General features: G+C 40.5%; 1 protein-coding gene across 1 annotated transcript; it reads left to right on the forward strand.

The window, feature by feature from the left end:
• Positions 1-454: 454 nt before the first annotated feature.
• Positions 455-17,537, forward strand: ALDOB (aldolase, fructose-bisphosphate B). The gene is made up of 9 exons (XM_043976014.1): positions 455-606; positions 6,500-6,621; positions 8,450-8,661; positions 9,312-9,366; positions 10,771-10,931; positions 13,414-13,497; positions 14,418-14,592; positions 15,451-15,650; positions 16,943-17,537. The coding sequence occupies exons 2-9, from the start codon at positions 6,510-6,512 to the stop codon at positions 17,036-17,038; spliced, it is 1,095 nt and encodes a 364-aa protein (XP_043831949.1). The 5' UTR covers positions 455-606; positions 6,500-6,509; the 3' UTR covers positions 17,039-17,537.
• Positions 17,538-18,235: the final 698 nt, after the last annotated feature.

Below are 18,235 nucleotides of genomic sequence, written 5' to 3' on the forward strand. Positions count from 1 at the left end.
TTGCAGGGCAATGGGGGTTAAGTGACTTGCCCAGGGTCACACAGCTAGTAAGTGTCAAGTGTCTGAGGTCGGATTTGAACTCAGGTACTCCTGAATCCAGGGCGGGTGCTTTATCCACTGTGCCACCTAGCTGCCCCAAGAGACAAAGAAATTTTAACTCAGAAGTGAGAATGATGATAGAGGTGTGGATGAAAGATCAAGGGATAGGGAATCAGGACCCCTAACTAGGAATGGTCTTGGGGAAGTTGCTTACTTTCTATGGGACTCAGTTTCCTCCTCTGTAAAATAAGGATTTTTAATTAGATGACCTCTGAGATCCAACTTAAACATCAGAGGATTCTAAGTGAGGCTCCTGTTAATGTGATTGGCAGGAATGATTGTTGATGAGCCAATTGGAGGTGTTGAGTAAGACACCTCCCTCCCCACTGTGTTGAGGGAGGGAGGAAAGGGCAAAAGTTAAAAAAAAAAAAAACACAAAACAAAATACGAAAGGCACCTTGCCTCGAGCAGTATAAAAAGTTTGCACACTCTCAGATTCGTCCTATTTGGCAGCTGCCTTCTCATTAGGAACTTCTAACGTCACCCAAAGACTCCCTCTTCCAAACAGTGAGTACAAGTTCCTATACGTTACTGGATTTCCAACTGTGGGACCAGGGATGTGTTAGAGACGATTAATCCAAAGGAGCAGGACTGGATATTGCTTCTAGCAATAATATTTTGAGTCATTTTGCTGAATATTACTGGGATGACCAGCTAGGATAAAATGATTTTATCTTAATAGGACCAGATGGTCACATACCCCATTTACTTTATTTTCTCCTCCCTATATTTGAATCCTATAAAAATGTGTGCTTTTTGAGATCTTATTAAATGCAAAAGGTTAATGTACAAGTATGCATAAAAAGTCAGCAATGTAAAGAAGGTTAAGAATCTCAGACTGAAGACGTCCAACATAAAGGTTGCTTCTTTTCTTTTTCTTTTTTTCTTTTTTTTTTTTGCAGGGCAGTGGGGGTTAAGTGACTTGCCCAGGGTCACACAGCTAGTAAGTGTCAAGTGTCTGAGGCTGGATTTGAACTCAGGTACTCCTGAATCCAGGGGTGGTGCTTTATCCACTGCACCACCTAGCTGCCCCTAAAAGGTTGCTTCTTTTCATCATATTTTAGCTGCTTTCTGAATCTAGTTTTCCCTTTCCTTCTATACTACACATATTTGCCAATTATTGACATCTTTGTAGTAGCTCTGTAAGGAGAAGGTTTGGGACAAGGCAACAATTTTATCCATCACCTGAGTGTCCATTTTATGGATGAACAGTTGAAATGCCAAGAGAAGGTTTTTTTTTTCTTTTAATGGGACAGAGGTAGATTAGAAAAAAAGCAACCTAAGATTCCTAGTCTATAGTCAAGGATGGGGTGTATGACATAGATGAAAAAGCATTTAACTGTCACATCAAAGGCCCTGGGTTCTAGTCCCAGATCTGTTACTTGCTGATAAGCTTTGTGACCTTGGGTAAATCACTGCCTCTGTGGGCTTCAGTTTTCTCATTTGTAAAATGAAATCACTGGACAAGATAATATTGTTTAGTCATTTTCATTAATGTATGATTCTTCATGACCCCTTTTGGGGTTTTCTTGGCAAAGCTACTGGAGTGGTTTGCCATTTCCTTCTCTAGTTCATTTTACATATGAGAAAACTGAAGCAAACAGGGCTAAGTGACTTGTCCAGGGTCACATAGCTTGTAAGTGTCTGAGGCCAGATTTGAACTCAGGAAAATGAGTCTTCTTGACACCAGGCTCAATGCTCTATCTACTACAATATTAGGTCATATTTCTGAAACATTTTATAAAGTGCTTTACTGACAGGAACTCTGTGAAGTAACTAATCAAGCCACATCCATTCTTTTTTAAAAAATTAATTAATTAATTAATTAGGGTTTTTTTCCGTTACATGTAAAGATAGTTCTCAACTTTTGTTTATACAAGCTTTCCAATTTCAGATTTTTCTCCCTCCCTCCCCTCCCTCCCCCCTCCCCTAGACAGCAGGTAATCTGATATAGGTTATATCTATATCTATCTATCTATATTATAACATTAATCCTATTTCTGCATTAGTCATGTTATAAGAGAAAAATCAGAGCAATGATGAAAAACCTCAAAATAGAAAAAAACAACAGCACCAAAAACAAAAGAAATAGTATGGTTCATTCGGCATCTATACTCCACAGTTCTTTTTTTTTTTTCTTGGATTTGGAGATCCTCTTCTATCATGAGTTCCCTGGAACTCTTCTGTACCATTGCATTGGTGAGAAGAATATAGTCCATCACAGTAGATCAACACTCAATGTTGATGATACTGTGTACAATGTTCTTCTGGTTCTGCTCATCTCACTGATCATCAGCCCACGCAAGACCCTCCAGGTTTCTCTGAACTCCTCCTGCTCATTATTTCTTACAGCACAATAGTATTCCATTGTATTCATATACCACAACTTGTCCAGTCATTCCCCAATTGATGGGCATCCCCTCAACTTCCAATTCCTTGCCACCACATAAAGAGCAATTATAAATATTTTTGTACATGTGGGTCCCTTTCCCCTTTCCATGATTTCTTTGGGAAAAAGACCCAAAAGTGGTATTGCTGGGTCAAAGGGTATGGACAGCTTTATTGCCCTTTGGGCATAATTCCAAATTGCTATCCAGAATGGTTGGATCAGTTCACAGCTCCACCAACAATGCATTAGAAGCCACATCCATTCTATAATTTAATATTTAAGTTTTAAAGAGTTCTGAAATTCTATTATTCAACTGTTTTGCAACTGCTGCCTTCTAAGCTAAGTTTGTAAAACAGTATCAATAATGTGAATACTACAATATAGTTATTTGCAAAAATAAATCTGAGGAATATGAGTTTATGAATTGTGCCTTCTTATCACTTGAAAATGAGGGTTTTATTTAAATTCTCCTCCCTCTACTACATTTTGACTTGCAGATTCTAACAAATGTGTGTGATCCAAAATTATACTTTTATCATAAAAAACAAGGGTCTGCACTGGCCTAAAATGAATGGAATAACAGGGATCCTGGAAGGGACAAGAGAATAATCCCTGACAGGCAAATGTCTTTACCTACTGTTTTAATGATTTCACTCCCAGAACTTCTTCCATTGGCTCTTAATCTTTACTCATAAATTGCACAGATCACTCAGCTCAATAGATTTCAGATGGCTTCTTCCACTCATTCTCCTATAATAATAATAGCCTACATTTATATGGCACTTTTAGATTTTTACATAGTACTTTCTTCACTACACCCTGGTCCAGTATGGAGTGAAAGTGTTCTTATTCCCATTTAATGGATGCATAAGAAAGACAATCATGGAACAGCTTGGTGGAGTAGTGGAATGCCAGCCTGGTGTCAATAAGACCTGAGTTTAAAAAAATCTGGCCTCAGAGATGCACTAGCTATTTGACCCTGGGCAAATCACTGTTTTCCTGTTTCCTGATCCTTTCACTTTTCAGTGTTCTAGGCAGCTAGAATTCAAAATTACATTACACAGGAGTAACAGATCAATGGAGGGAGTTTTTCATACAGATGAACTCACAAATCCTGAACAACAATGCAAAATGAATGAGTAAATGTGTCCCGGGACATAACATTCCTTGAACAAGGTCACACATTGTAGTTGTGACTCCAACTCAGGTTGGTGGAGTCCAAGTCCAATGTACTTTCCACCACATCTCAACACTTCTATACAAAGTCACACGCTGGTATGTTCCATCCAGCATCTTGTCCTGGATCTTCTTCCTCTATACTATTTTGGTTGGTGATCTCACACTACCACCACTGTGGATCAGACCTTGCGTTCATTACCTTACATCCCCTGCCACAAGTGTCTCCCTATTCCAGTCTATCAACTGTCAAATTGGTCTTTCTAAAGTTCAAGTCTATGTCTTCCCCCTATTCAATAAACTCCAAAGTTGTTTACATATTGTCTTTCTCATTACACCATGAGCTCCTTGAGAGAAGGAACTATTTTTTTTTTCCTCTTTCTTTTTATTCCCAGCACTTAGGACAGAGCCTGGAGCAAAGCAGGTATAAATGTAAATGTTAACCAACTCACACAAACCTAATACATCCTCATTTTCAAAGAAATAACATCCTGAGATATCAGTCATAAGAGCCCCATGGCAACTGATGGAGGCTTCAGAAATCTTTCTTTGGAAACCTCACCCCTCCTTAGTAGCCCTCCTCTCTCCCAGGGTTGGCCTTTGGCCTGAATCCCTTGTTGTATGATTAACAGAGAATAATATTTGTGCTGATGTTAGTGCAGACCTTTAGCCCCTTTATCTTCTGTTGGACTGTATTACTTCTTTGCATCTGGTTCTTTTTCCCCCCTTTTTTTTTGTACTAGCTATAAGCCAGCGAGATAAGCTTGAAGAAAATATTCCAGTTTATTTTTAGTAGTGCCATAAAATCATCAGGAGGAAAACCAAAAAATAATCCTCGGAAATAACTCATGCCCACTAGAAAATCATGTTTTCTTTAGAAGTTGGCCAGTTTTTAACCTAAGATTCTTTCAGTACTTTCTCTGTGGTTAAGGATTAATCAGTGGATATTTTCATAGATCTCATTTTCAAGCCTGATTAATATGCAGGTAACTTCTAGCATGAATATTCCTAAATATAAGCACCACAACTTATAACTAAATTCAAAATATATGTGGGGTAGATCTTCTGCCCCAGTGCTCCACCTTCACACAAGAGAATGTCTCAACCATACAAGATGTGTGACTGTGCATCTTCTTCAAGTTCTCCAGGAATAGAGACTATATAATTTTCCTTAAGAACCCCCTCCCCTTTTTTCCACTTTAATTGTACATGACTCCCCTCTTTAGAGACCAGCCTAATTAGCCTTCTTGCTATTCCACATTCCCTCTCCTCATTTCCATGTCTTTGCACGGGCTTTCCTTCATGCCTATAATCAACCAATCAATCAATATTTGCTCAATACCTACCATGTGATGGACCCCATGCTCATCTCGGCCTCTTAGAAACCCTAGTTTCTTTCAAAGTTCAATCCAATCACCACCTTTTATACGAGCCTTTTCTGATTCTCCCAGATGCTACAATATCCTTCCCCCAACATCTGAATTTGTTTTGAATATTTTCTATATACTTATGTATGTACATACACATGTATGTATGCATGTATATCTTGTATCCCCCAATGGAATGTATGTTCATTAACAGGAATTATATCTCCTTTTTCTTTGAATAAGCCCTTAATGAATGCTTGTTTGATTGATTGGTTTTCCTTGGATGCAACTGAAATCTCTCCTTCTTTAAAGGCTCAGGAGTTGTGGTAGGTTTTTTATAAAATCCCTGAATGCTGCCTGAGTTGGTGGTGAGCTCCTTCAGGAGAGGAAGTATTTTTGTTTTGTCTTTGTAACCTCAGCATTCAGCATAGTGTCTGGCACACAGAAGGCACTTAATAAATGCTTACTGAATTGAATGTTAGACTACTTTATTCTCTGACATCCTCAAGCTGCCATGGCACATCTATACTTAATTTCCAAAACAAAAATTGGGATATCTGGTCCCATGAAGAATATATTCTTTGAAAAGTCTCATTAAAGTATATTTTCTTTTCTCAAAATTGAGATTGTCTTGGAAAATGTGGGAAAAAAATGGTCACCATGTCTATACTGATAGAAGTTTCCAAAGGGTCTTGGGAAGGGTGCAGAATGCAAGCCACCCAGTAGCAAGTGGGCACTGAAGATGTAGAAGTTCACTTACCCATCTAGTCCACAAAGTGTTAGGGTCCTGTCTATTTCACTTTTTTAATAATATACTTGCAGAATTTTAGAAGTGAGAAGGATCTCAAAATTCATCAAATCCAGTCCCCTTCACCTGAGGTACCTTTGAAGCACCAGATTATGAAATAGACATCTGTTTTCTTATAACCCTCAAGAGATTCACAAGACTTTTAAGTGAAGGTCTTGTGACTCTGTCTTCTGACTCCAAGTCCAATGGTCTCTGCATGATCCTGCCAGAAACAATTTTATTCATTAAGCCTGAGAGAAGGCAGCTCTGGCCATCCTAAGGGTACAGCCCCTAAGAGAGCAAAATGACAGGTTCCCATAATAAAGAATCTTCTAGGCAGCTGACACCTGATTCCAAGGCATGGCCCACCTTCTCCCAGGAAAGGTTCTGCAGAAATACAAAGTCAAGTTGTGAGGACGTATAGAATACATGAACCACCATGTCTCACTTAAAACTTCACCCTCTTCTCCAGCACCTGGTACAGATTTCTGTATGGAGTGGTAAATATTTGTTGATGGTAATGATGAAGATGATGGGTACATGTGTATATGTCTGTGTAACTTCCATTATGAGTTAGAGTAGATGGTCTCTGAGATCTCTAGCTCTTGAGACTCTGTGATCCCTATACCTCCATTTTCCAGCAATTAGCGTTTCACTTTTTTCTTTCTCTTTCTCTTCCAGACCCACCACCATGGCCCACCGTTTTCCAGCACTCACTGCAGAGCAGAAGAAGGAGCTCTCAGACATTGCCAAACGCATTGTTGCCGATGGCAAGGGGATCCTGGCTGCAGATGAGTCTGTTGGTGAGTACAAAGGACATTGTGCTGTATTCCATAACCAACTTCTGAAAAGTCACTATTCTTATCAAAATAAACCTTAATATTTCGTTCTTCATCCTTCTTCACAAATAGGGTTGACCCTCAGTGTAAAATTGTTCATATAGAGGCTTCTGGGGAGCTTTAAGATCGAAGGAGTCCAATGTGAAATATTTCCTTGGAAAAAACAGCTGACCTGGAAAATAAATCCAGGAGAGATCATTTGAAAATCATTGGACTACCTGAAAACCATGGCCAAAATAAGAGCCTAGACATCATCTTCCCAGAAATTTTAAGGGAAAATTGCCCTGATATTCTAGAAGCAGAAGGTAAAATAGAAATGAAAGAATCTACTGATTACCTCCAGAAAGAGATCCCAAAAGGAAAACTTCCAGGATTATTATAGCCAAATTTCAGAGCTCCCAGGTCAAGGAGAAAATTTTGCAAGCAGCTAGAAAAAAGGAATTCAAAGATCAAAGGAGCCCAGACTCCATTGTCTTGTCATGTAAGAAGGCTGGTCTCCATCAGATTCCTTGACCCTCCCATCTCTAGCACCTGACTATCAGGCCCCTAGACCTTCTTAAGTATTCCCTTTGCAAGGCAGGGAGAAGCAATATCAGAAGATGAACCAAAGAAGCAGCATCTGCTGACTCTGGGGCACACACTTGATCACAAATCATTCCTCACTACTTCAGACAGCTCAGCAGTACAGCCAGACCCACCCCTCTCTTTGACAGTAGGAAACTCTTGGGACAAGTGAAAATACCAATCGACAGGAAGAAAAAGACAGCCAAAAATATTCATCCTTCTACTTTCACCACAGTCTTGCAGATTTACTGTGATGAAGCCCTGCCTATGTCCTTCCATCCCCACCAATCCTAAGTACTAGTTTTGTGAATATTTTTTGTCTTATATTTCCTCCTTCCTTTCCTCAAACACTATGTCTCTTTGAACAGAGTACTATGAAAAATGTGTTCTTTCTGATGCCCCCTTCCCCCCCACCCCCAGGTTCATATATACTGCCTTCTCTTCTGGGCTAACACTTTCCTTAAAACTTCTTTACTTCTTTCTTTCCTGAGCTACTAGAGTGCAATTCATTGGTAAATTATTAAACAAAGTGAGCAATTTGGTGTCAAGATCAGGTTACCAGGCTGGGGTCAGAAGTACAGAAATTTGAAATGGGTCCAGGGAAGAAAATGCAATAAACAGAGAGTGAGGTTCAAGTCATATCATTGAACTGAAGTCAGTAATCCTCTTATCACAGAAGCTGAATTTCAGCCTGCCCAGAGCCAGCTTGTCCACTCAGTAATGAGTGCTGAGGGTCTTAAATACCTGACTGTTGCTAGTAGTAAATAATCATTCACCTGACCTTGGCAGGCAGGTTCAACTCTTTGTGCGTAGCTTACATGTTCCCCTACTGGGTTTTGACTGAGATTCAGTAGTGTGTCCTTTCTATCGACCTTTGGTGTTTATATAGTGCTTTAATATTTACGAAGCACTTTACATATATGATTTCACAACAACCCTGTGAGTCTTGCCATAAATGTTGTCATCCCTAATTTACAGATGAAGAAAATGAGTGGTTAAGTGACTTGCTCAGGATCACATAGCTAGTAAATGTCTGAGGTGGAATTCAAACTCAAGTCTTCTTGATTCCAAGTCCAGAACTTTGTCCATTATGTTCTGCCACCTCAATGAAACTATAGGCAGTTAAGTATAAAAGCCAGGTTATCCTTTATTGGTTGTTCTGATTGTTCTCAAACACCATTTTAACCCATTCCTCTCCCCATCTTCCCTATTTGGGTGTGTATTTTAGGCACCATGGGCAATCGCCTGCAGAGGATCAAGGTAGAGAACACAGAAGAAAACCGCCGTCAGTTCCGAGAAATTCTCTTCTCTGTGGACAAATCCATCAACCAGAGCATTGGGGGTGTGATCCTTTTCCATGAGACCCTCTATCAGAAGGATAGCCAAGGAAAGTGGTTCAGAGACATCCTCAAGGAAAAGGGCATCGTGGTGGGAATCAAGGTCAGTGCACCCAGTACATACACCACTTATACTGGAATCCAAAATGTTTGTGGCTCTCTCCCTATATGAAATATTAACGTGATACTGAGGTCAAGCAAATCCTTCAAATGTCCTTTCTTCTCCTATCTGACATTATCCTCCAGTCTCACCAAATCTGTTCTTTCCCTAACCCTTCCTGGTCTTCTCTCTGAAACTCTCCTAACTCTTTTCAGTATCTCTATACTCCCAGGTTTGTGTATTGGCCACCACCTAAGATGGAATACTTTGTCTAGCACAAGACTCCTGTATACTCCCTATAGCCATACTCCCTGCACTTAAGTTCCATATTCTTCCTTCCTTCCTTCCTTTCTTTCTTTCTTTTTTTTTTGCGGGACAATGGGGGTTAATTGACTTGCCCAGGGTCACACAGCTAGTAAGTGTCAAGTGTCTGAGGCCGCATTTGAACTCAGGTACTCCTGAATCCAGGGCCAGTGCTTTATCCACTGCGCCACCTAGCTGCCCCCATATTCTTCCTTGTTATGTAAATACCATCTCACAATGCAGTGCCTGTGGTTGGGGAGAATCCAGCAATGAGAAGAGCTCTGAATTAAGGATCTTTGCCTTCTTCACTCTTTGGCATCTATTGAATGTTCATAATCTCTTTTTCACAGCTGGACCAAGGAGGTGCTACCCTGGCAGGAACAAATGAAGAAACAACCATTCAAGGTGAGATTATTGCTTTCTGTGATGGAGCATCCCTGCATGTGCTAGATATGCAAGAGGAAGAATGAGAACCAAGAGTAGAAAGGCAACCAGCTAAAATACACAAAGTATTTGATGAGTTCATGTACCAGCAAAAATCCAAACAGCAAACACTTACTGAACACCTAGTAGGGACAAAGCCCTGTGCTAAGCTTTGTGAAGGAAACAAAGATGAGTAACATACAACTGCCCATAAAAAGCTTACAATCCAATAGTGGAGACAAGATATAAAACCATAAAAAGTTAAGTAACAGCTCAAAATAAATATTTATAAAGTACTTTAAAGTTTATGAAATTATATGTATGTTATACATGTGGATTATATATTTATATAGAGACACATTTGTATATAAACATGTATATGTGTATGTATATGAAATATTGGTTAATTGATTATTGATTGATATGTAATATTGATTAGTTTGAGTTGTTAACTCTTGAGCTATTACTTAATATGTACATATACTACAGATAATGTGTATATGTGATAATCCTTGTTTATAATGCATATATACATGTGGATCTATATAAGTATATATATATTTATACATACAGACATATACATGTGTGTATATATATATATGTATGTATACACAAATAATGATGTGTGTTTGGGGGTGGGTGGGGTGTGTGTCAAATTCTCCTTTGAGCCCAACAGCAAAACTAAGACTGTTACTGAATTCTGGCTCTTCCACTTATTGGCCTTTGGAAACTCAATTCATCTTTCTTGGTCTCAGTTTCCTTATCTGTTAAAGTCACATGAAGTTTTACATTTGACCCTCACAGTTGCCCTGTGGAATAGGAAGAGCAGGTGATATTATGTTTATTTTGCAAATGAGAAAACTGAGTCACAGAGAAGGCAAAGTTATTCTAATGTCAAAGGGCTAATAACATGATCGGGCATGGACTTGACCCCAGGCTGGTTGCTCAAATGTATGGATTACCTGAAGGTCATAGTCTGTTTCCAAATTCCCATACCATTCCAAAACACAAATTCCCCAGCAGCTGGGGTCAAGAGGGTATTTCTTCTTTTTGCAGAATGAGTAACTCAAAATGGCTTTATTTTTGGTACTTGACCTTAAAACTCTTTAAGTTTTGACTAAAGGCTTGTTGAGAGCATGGATAGCACCAATCTATGTCACATGCAACTTAATTGCTTAGGCATTTTAGCACATAAGCCACAGAGAGAAGATTGAGCTCAGAGAACAGGGACAGGGGATGTATACTAAAGTCAGAGAAATCAAGGAGCTAGCAATGGAAAATGAGGTGTCAGTTGGCTACTTCCAGCCCCTTAGCCTCCAAATAGAGGCTCCATGGACTATAACAGGTTCTCAGAGAAGCCTTTTCCCCCACTCTCGTGGTTTGTAGGCTTGGATGGGCTCTCTCAGCGCTGTGCTCAGTACAAGAAGGATGGTGTTGACTTTGGGAAGTGGCGGGCTGTGCTGAAGATCGCTGACCAATGTCCCTCCCACCTGGCCATCCAGGAGAATGCCAATGCACTGGCCCGCTATGCCAGCATCTGCCAGCAGGTATTACTCTAGGCTCCCCATAGCCACTCTGGCCAAGGGATTCAGGGGATGAGGACGGTGTCCCAGGACAGCTTTCCCAGGTTTCTTGTCCCTCATTCTGAAGAAGCCTGAAGGTTTAAAGGCAAAATGATAATTTTGTTGTCACTGGGGAACTCATGATTAACCATAGTGACAACTGAACTCAAGGGCATGAAAATTGAGACTTTAAATTTGGGAGAAGGAGCTCTTTAGAGGCCTACCTCTATAGAGGAATGTTAGTGCCCTTCATTTGAATACTGGCTTTCACAAGATTCCTTCTTCCTCCACTTAAATTTTATTTTTTTTCATTTAGCACAAATCTATTTTATTCTCTCCCATTTTTTTCCTTGCCTCCAGCACTGAAAAATCATAACAATGACAAAACCCATATGACAAATATGCATAGTGAAGGAAAACAAATTCACACATAGGCTAGTCATCTCCAAATATACATATACATTTACATATACATATACACATACATACATATACATGGACGCACATATCATCCTGTCCAATGAGTCCATCACCTACCTGTCAGTAAGTGTGTACCATGCTTCCTCTTTGGTCCTTTGGAATCATGGTTGGTCATTGCATTGATCATAATTCTTAAGTCTTTCAAAGTTGTCTTTATACCATGTTTATTATTATATAAATTGATCTGGTTCTTCTCACTTCATTCTGTATCAGTTCACAGAAATCTTTCCAGATTTCTATGAAACCATGCTTTTCTTCATTTCTTGTGGCACAATAGTATTCTATTACCTTTATGTTCTATAATTTATTCAGCTATTCCCCAGTAGCTGGGAACCACTTTAGTTTCCACTTTTCCCCTACCAAAAAAAACAATTGCTATAAATATTCTTGTATATGTGGGTCCTTTCCCTCAACACTTTGCTCTAGAAATTTAAGTAGAATTTTTTCTTTCTGTTAGGCTAAGAAACTCACTTAAACATTTCCTTCTTTCTTTTGAGGCTGAGTTTCCTATCTAGCCTAGGCTGAAAGTACAGGGGCCACTCACAGGCCTGATCCCAATGCTGATTGGCATGGAAGCTTTGACCTGCTCCGTTTATCCAAGCTGAGTCAGGTCACCCTTCCTTAGGTAGGATGGTGGCACTCCGGTAGACTTTAGGCCTACTGTAGCTCAGAAATCTTTAACCCAAGTGATCTGCTTGCCTCAGCTTCCCCAGAAGCAGGGACTGCTGTCATGCACCAACACACCTGGTCCCTTTTTCATTTTTAATACCATTTCACCAAACTTGAGCATTGTTTTCTCAGTGCCAGAACCAAGTGACATTCAACTGCTTTTTTTTTTTTAAGTGAGGCAATTGGGGTTAAGTGACTTGCCCAGGGTCACACAGCTAGTAAGTGTTAAGAGTCTGAGGCCGGATTTGAACTCAGGCACCCCTGACTCCAGGGCCGGTGCTCTATCCACTGCACCACTTAGCTGCCCCTCAACTGCTTTTCATATTTCAGTATGATGTTTGCTCTAGCCAAGAGTGATAGGAAGTTGGTTGAGACCTGCAGCCTAGAATGAAGGCCATCAAGCTGTGAGAGGGCCTTCCCCTCCAGCTCAAAGAGTCATTGCCTGTGCTAGATCCTCCCCAACTCCTGATGGGTATTTTGAGTCCAGGCTAACACATATAATTCAATAAAACTATAACACATACATTTATTAAGTGCCAACTATATGCAAGGTACAGTGGATAGAGTGTGGACTTGGAATCATGAAGTCCTGAATTCAAATCTGACCTCAGAAACTTACTAGCTCTCTGACCCTGGTCAAATCACTTAACTTCTGTTTACCTCAGTTTCCTTATTTTAAAGTGGGGATAATAATAGCATATACTCCCAGGGTTGTTATGAGGTTAAGATGAGACATTTGTAAAGCAAACCTTAAAACCCTATATAAATGCTGGCTATTATTATTAAGACACAATGCTTGGCACTGAAGAGATGAAGATAGATGCAACATGGGCCTTGTTGTCAGGTAATTTACAATCAAATACAGGAAGATGGGATGTCAGTATGTATCACCTGGGTGTAGGTTAGTGTTAGAACCCCTTTGGAGGCTACTGGTGGTGGTTGCTTCTGGACACCCGATGGTGATTGAGACAATAAGGCCTCATCCTTCTAGGGTCCTCCTCTCCTGTCAGGCTCACAAGCACTCAGTGAAGACTTTTATTTACCCCATCCAACTTGGAGACCCCCTCCCCCACCAAGGTCATTAGAAGCCTGTGACAAGCAGGCAGGCAAGGAGTTCTCCAACTTAGCATCTGTTTCATTTTCTTCTGACTCATTTTCATTTGTCAAGTTCTTCCTTCCTTTGCTGCTCCGCAAACACCCAGCTATTGTTCCACAAAGGAGCTTCATTTTATACTAATCGGTTTCACTGGTTCCACACCTGCTAAAATGGCTCCAGGGAAAGGCAACCTAATGTCCATCTCTTCTGTTCCCTTTTCAGAACGGGCTGGTACCCATTGTGGAGCCGGAAGTCATCCCCGATGGAGATCACGACCTTGAGCACTGTCAGTATGTCTCTGAGAAGGTAACCTCTGGCTATGAGGGAAGACCTCTCACTGTTGTCAAAACACGAATGGATTAGAATAGATGCAGTCTCACTTTAAATAATTTAGGTAGCCTAGAAAAGGACTTCTTTTGTTTTGGGAACTGTCAGAAAAAAACTAAAGCTGCCCTTGCCAAATTTATGCATCTCTGGGCAAATGTATAACTCTAACTTTCTTAGCTTAAGGCAGGAGCTGGCCTAAACCCATAGACAGAGATGGGTGTGTTGGAGGAAACCATAATAAAGAGAGAGAAAAAACAAGGGGGAACAAAAAGAGAGAGGAAAAAAAAGAAAAGCAGGGGCTTTGAATAGGCCACATCCCTTCTGTAGGCTATAAGTTCTCAATCTGTAAAAATGAAGGAAGTAAATGAAGATATCTCCCAGCTTTTGCTCTGGAACACTACAATTTTTTGACCATTCAGCTCTTTTAGGGAGTATGGATAGAATTTATAGAGGCAGTAAGTAAGACATAGTGAGTGGTGTTATATTTGTAAGTCGGTCAGGAGATGGGGGTCAAATCCTGCCTCCTACTATAAATATGTGACCCTGGGCAAGTCACTTAACCACTATTTGCCTCAGTTTCCTTATTTGTAAAATGAAGATAATAACAGTACCTACCTCCCAGGATTATTGTGAGGTTGAAATGAAATAATAATTGTAAAGCTCAATGATTTAGCACAGGGCCTGGCACATAGTAAGAGCTACATAAATGTTAGCTTTAATTATTATCTCTGAATTGATTGGGACTAAAAGTTATTGGAAAATTCATGTCCCAATTGTCACAGGACATGTTAGCTATAGAGGAGAATGGGAAGGGCTCCCATTAGAATAATGTAAGGAGAGTGCCCATGATGAACCAAAATACTATTTCACCTTTCCCATTGATCCTTCACCTTCATTAGGTCCTGGCTGCTGTCTACAAGGCCCTGAATGACCATCATGTCTACTTGGAGGGAACACTCCTGAAGCCCAACATGGTGACAGCTGGACATGCCTGCACCAAGAAGTACACCCCTGAACAGGTGGCTCTGGCTACTGTCACAGCTCTCCACCGAACAGTCCCTGCTGCTGTTCCAGGTAAATGCTTTAGTTCTCTTCCAGGTTGTCATGTACCTCGTGCCCTAGTGGGCCTGCCTTCTCAGCCTCTTTGTTCCTGCTTCTGAAAGAGTCTTAGAGTCCTTTGTCACAGTTGTTTCTCAAGAGTTGGCAATGATATCTCAAATCATATACCCCACAAATGGAAAACAAAGCAAAATACTTGTAACAAATATGTATAATCAAGCAAAGCGATTACCCACATTGGCTGAGTCCCAAAATATATGACTCATTCTGAACCCTGAGGGAATCACCCTCAGGCCTCTGGAATTATGGTTGGTCAATTCATTGATTGGAATTCTTAAGTCTTTCAAAATTGTTTTTCTTTACAATGTTGATATTGAATAAATTGTTTTTTGGGTTCTACACATTTCCCTTTCCATCAGTTCATACAAATCCTCTCAGTTTTCTATGAAACCATCCCTTTTGCCATTTCTTATGGAGTAATGATATTCCATAATATTCCATTGCATTCAAATATTGCTCAATTCAATTAACATTAATTGTATCTGTTGCGTACAGAGCCCTCTACTAGATGCTATGGGAAATAAAAGATGAATTGAGTCAATCTCTATCCCAGTTATCCCCCAATTTCTGCAGTTCCTGATATTCCAGACTAACATAGTGCAGATCTCTTCCTCCAGCAAATATCATAGTTTCACATATAAATGAAGCAAAAAGAATTGAGAGACAGTATGCATTCACTTTTCTGTGTGTGTGAGAGAGAAAGAGAGAGACAGAGAGAGGCAGAGAGAGAGAGAATGCCTAACTTGCACCAAATCCTACCGATGATGGCTAGTTGTCTCAGCTCTCATTTTCACGTTTTTTTTCTTCTTCCAGGCATCTGCTTTCTATCTGGAGGCATGAGTGAAGAAGATGCGACTCTCAATCTAAATGCCATCAACCTTTGCCCACTGCCCAAGCCCTGGAAGCTAAGTTTCTCATATGGGCGGGCCCTGCAGGCCAGTGCACTTGCTGCCTGGGGGGGCAAAGCTGCAAACAAGAAGGCGACCCAGGAGGCATTTATAAAGCGGGCTCAGGTGAGGAACCCAGCTCTCTTCTCTTCTTGGCTAGACTGTTTCTTCTGCATTCCAACTGTGATTTACAGTTTGATTTGTAGCTAGTTAGAACAGTTTTTGACATCCTTAGCAGTGCCTTGCATTGCAAGTGAATATAAAGGCAAGGTGGACAGTGCGGTGATTTGGAGGATTGGTACAGCAGACATGGTGGAAGATTATGGGGAGGAAGGGTTAGTGTTAGTGAAGACTTCATTGAAGTTGTCAATTACTAGAGTCTAGACTATATAGGTAGTCAAGTATGAGCAGAAAGAGGCTAACAGGAGGGCAGGGTGTCATGGGGACATAGCATTTAAAGCTGGAAAGGACCTTATACACCATATAGTTCAAACCCCTTATTTTACATATGAAAAAACTGAGGCCTAAAAGTTCTTGCCCAAAGTCACACAGGTAGTGAACAGAAGAGCTATGATTTGAACTCAGGTTCTCTGACCTCAAATCCATTATGCTTTCTACTCTGAATTAGGAGGGGTTGAGAGCCTGGAGGCAGTAGTGAGGACAAAGTGCAAGTGCATCAGTTCAGGTTCAGTGAATAAGAGTGGTAGAAGAGAAAGTGGTTGTGTTTGGCCAGAGGGAGTCCCAAGTTGGAGAAATCTGAAGGGGACCAGTGCTCTGTGATAGTGAGTCCAGCGGTGTGTGGCTGACAGAGGAAGTATAGATGGAGGTCAAGAGAGTCACTGAGAGGATGGATGCAGGCAAATGGTATGATGTGTCATCCACAGGAATGTGGCAGTTACATAGGAGGACAGCACAACCTAGGGTCAGGAGAAAGAACATGAACCTGGTGATAAGGAAATGAGGAACAAGGAAGAGGTTCCTAAAGGAGTAGCAAATAATAGTAAGGAAGCAGCTAGGTGATGCAATGGATAGAATTTTGGATTTGGAGTCAGGTAGATCTGACAAATACTGACTGACATTGTGTGACTTTGGGCAAGTCATTTTAACCTCTTCTGCCTCAGTTTCCCCATCTATAAACTGGAAATAATAATAGCACCTACCTCACAGGCTTATTGTGAGGATTCAATGATATTGTGTAGTATCAGGTGCTTTGCAAACTTTAAAGTGATATATAGATAATATTATTATTGTTGTTTTTGTTATTGTTATGTGGTACAAACCAAAGTTATGGACTCTAAAGGAAGAGAAAAAAGAGACAGTATCATATTGGTCATTCAGGGCAGGCATTGATAAACATGGACAAAATGTCTGGGTTGTTTTATTTTTTAATTAACCAAAGTCCCTTTTCTTTTGTTCAGGCAAACTGCCAGGCAGCCAAAGGGAAGTATGTTCATTCCGGCACATCCAGTTCTGCTGCCAGCCAGTCCCTTTTCACTCCCTGCTACACCTATTAGTGTCCTAGGAATCTTTCCCCCACCATTGCCCTAGCTCCTCTTTGCATGTCATTAGGAGGGTACTGAGAAACACATATATTTCACCCAGACTAGAAATGATGTGACAATTCTGATTGGACTTATTGACAACACAATGCACTTTAAATGCTTAAATCCAGTGAACATTAGTTCTCTTTACATACACAGGTATACACATACACATGCATCTCTCCACACTTTCCCCAATCCTCCTCTCAACTCTCATTTTAAGGACCTGAAATCAAATTTCACAGCACTGTTCCTTGCTGGTGGGGAAGCTGGATAACAGTTTCAACCTTATTTCAGTGATGCTCCCTCCCTGTCACTTAAGAAAAAACTGCCACTTTTCTGCCACGAATAACAGTCATCCAATGAAACACCTCTCAAAAGCTGTGGACTGATGAGCATTTCTTAACAACTAATCCTGGCAGTCTGCAAACCAGTACTTGCATTGGAAAATAAATAAAACATTTTATAAACACTTGGCATGTATCATGTTGTCTTTTGGTGTTTTCAGAATGGCTCACTATATTCGTTTATGGCCAATGTAGATTCAATGCCATATACTATCCTTGAGTGTACTTGGGTCTGTCTTGTTAGTTTATTTTTTTCATTAAAATAACTCAGACCCAAAGTTGGAAGAGACTTAAAGCAATGTGGTGAAGGGGAAAGAGCATTTTTTTTTCAGTGAGGCAATTGGGTTTAAGTGACTTGCCCATGGTCACACAGCTAGTAAGTGTTAAGTGTCTGAGGCCGGATTTGAACTCAGGTCCTCCTGACTCCAGAGCCAGTGCTCTATCCACTGCACCACCTAGCTGCCCCCATTTTTTTTTTTTTTTACCAGCTTTCAAGTCAGAGGACCTGGATTTAGATCCGAGTTCTGGCCTTGGACAAGTCACTCATCTCTCTATGCCTTCTTCTTGATCCTTAAAATGAGGCAGTTTATGGCATAACCTCTGAGGTCACTTCTAGCTCTAAATCTGTGGTCTTATAATCTATCCACATCATTTGACAGATGAGGAAACTGAGGTCTGCAGATATGAAGTGACTTCCCAAGATCACAAAACTTAGGTAGGCCTGGAGTTAGAACCTTGGGTTCCCAGGTCCTTTTTCAGAACTGTACACATTTGGCTGAGGAATTATTATCCATTCATGACGTGCAATGCCCTACCTCAGTTC

Source organism: Dromiciops gliroides, chromosome 1 (genome assembly GCF_019393635.1).
Source record: "Dromiciops gliroides isolate mDroGli1 chromosome 1, mDroGli1.pri, whole genome shotgun sequence".
NCBI classification, from domain to species: domain Eukaryota; kingdom Metazoa; phylum Chordata; class Mammalia; order Microbiotheria; family Microbiotheriidae; genus Dromiciops; species Dromiciops gliroides.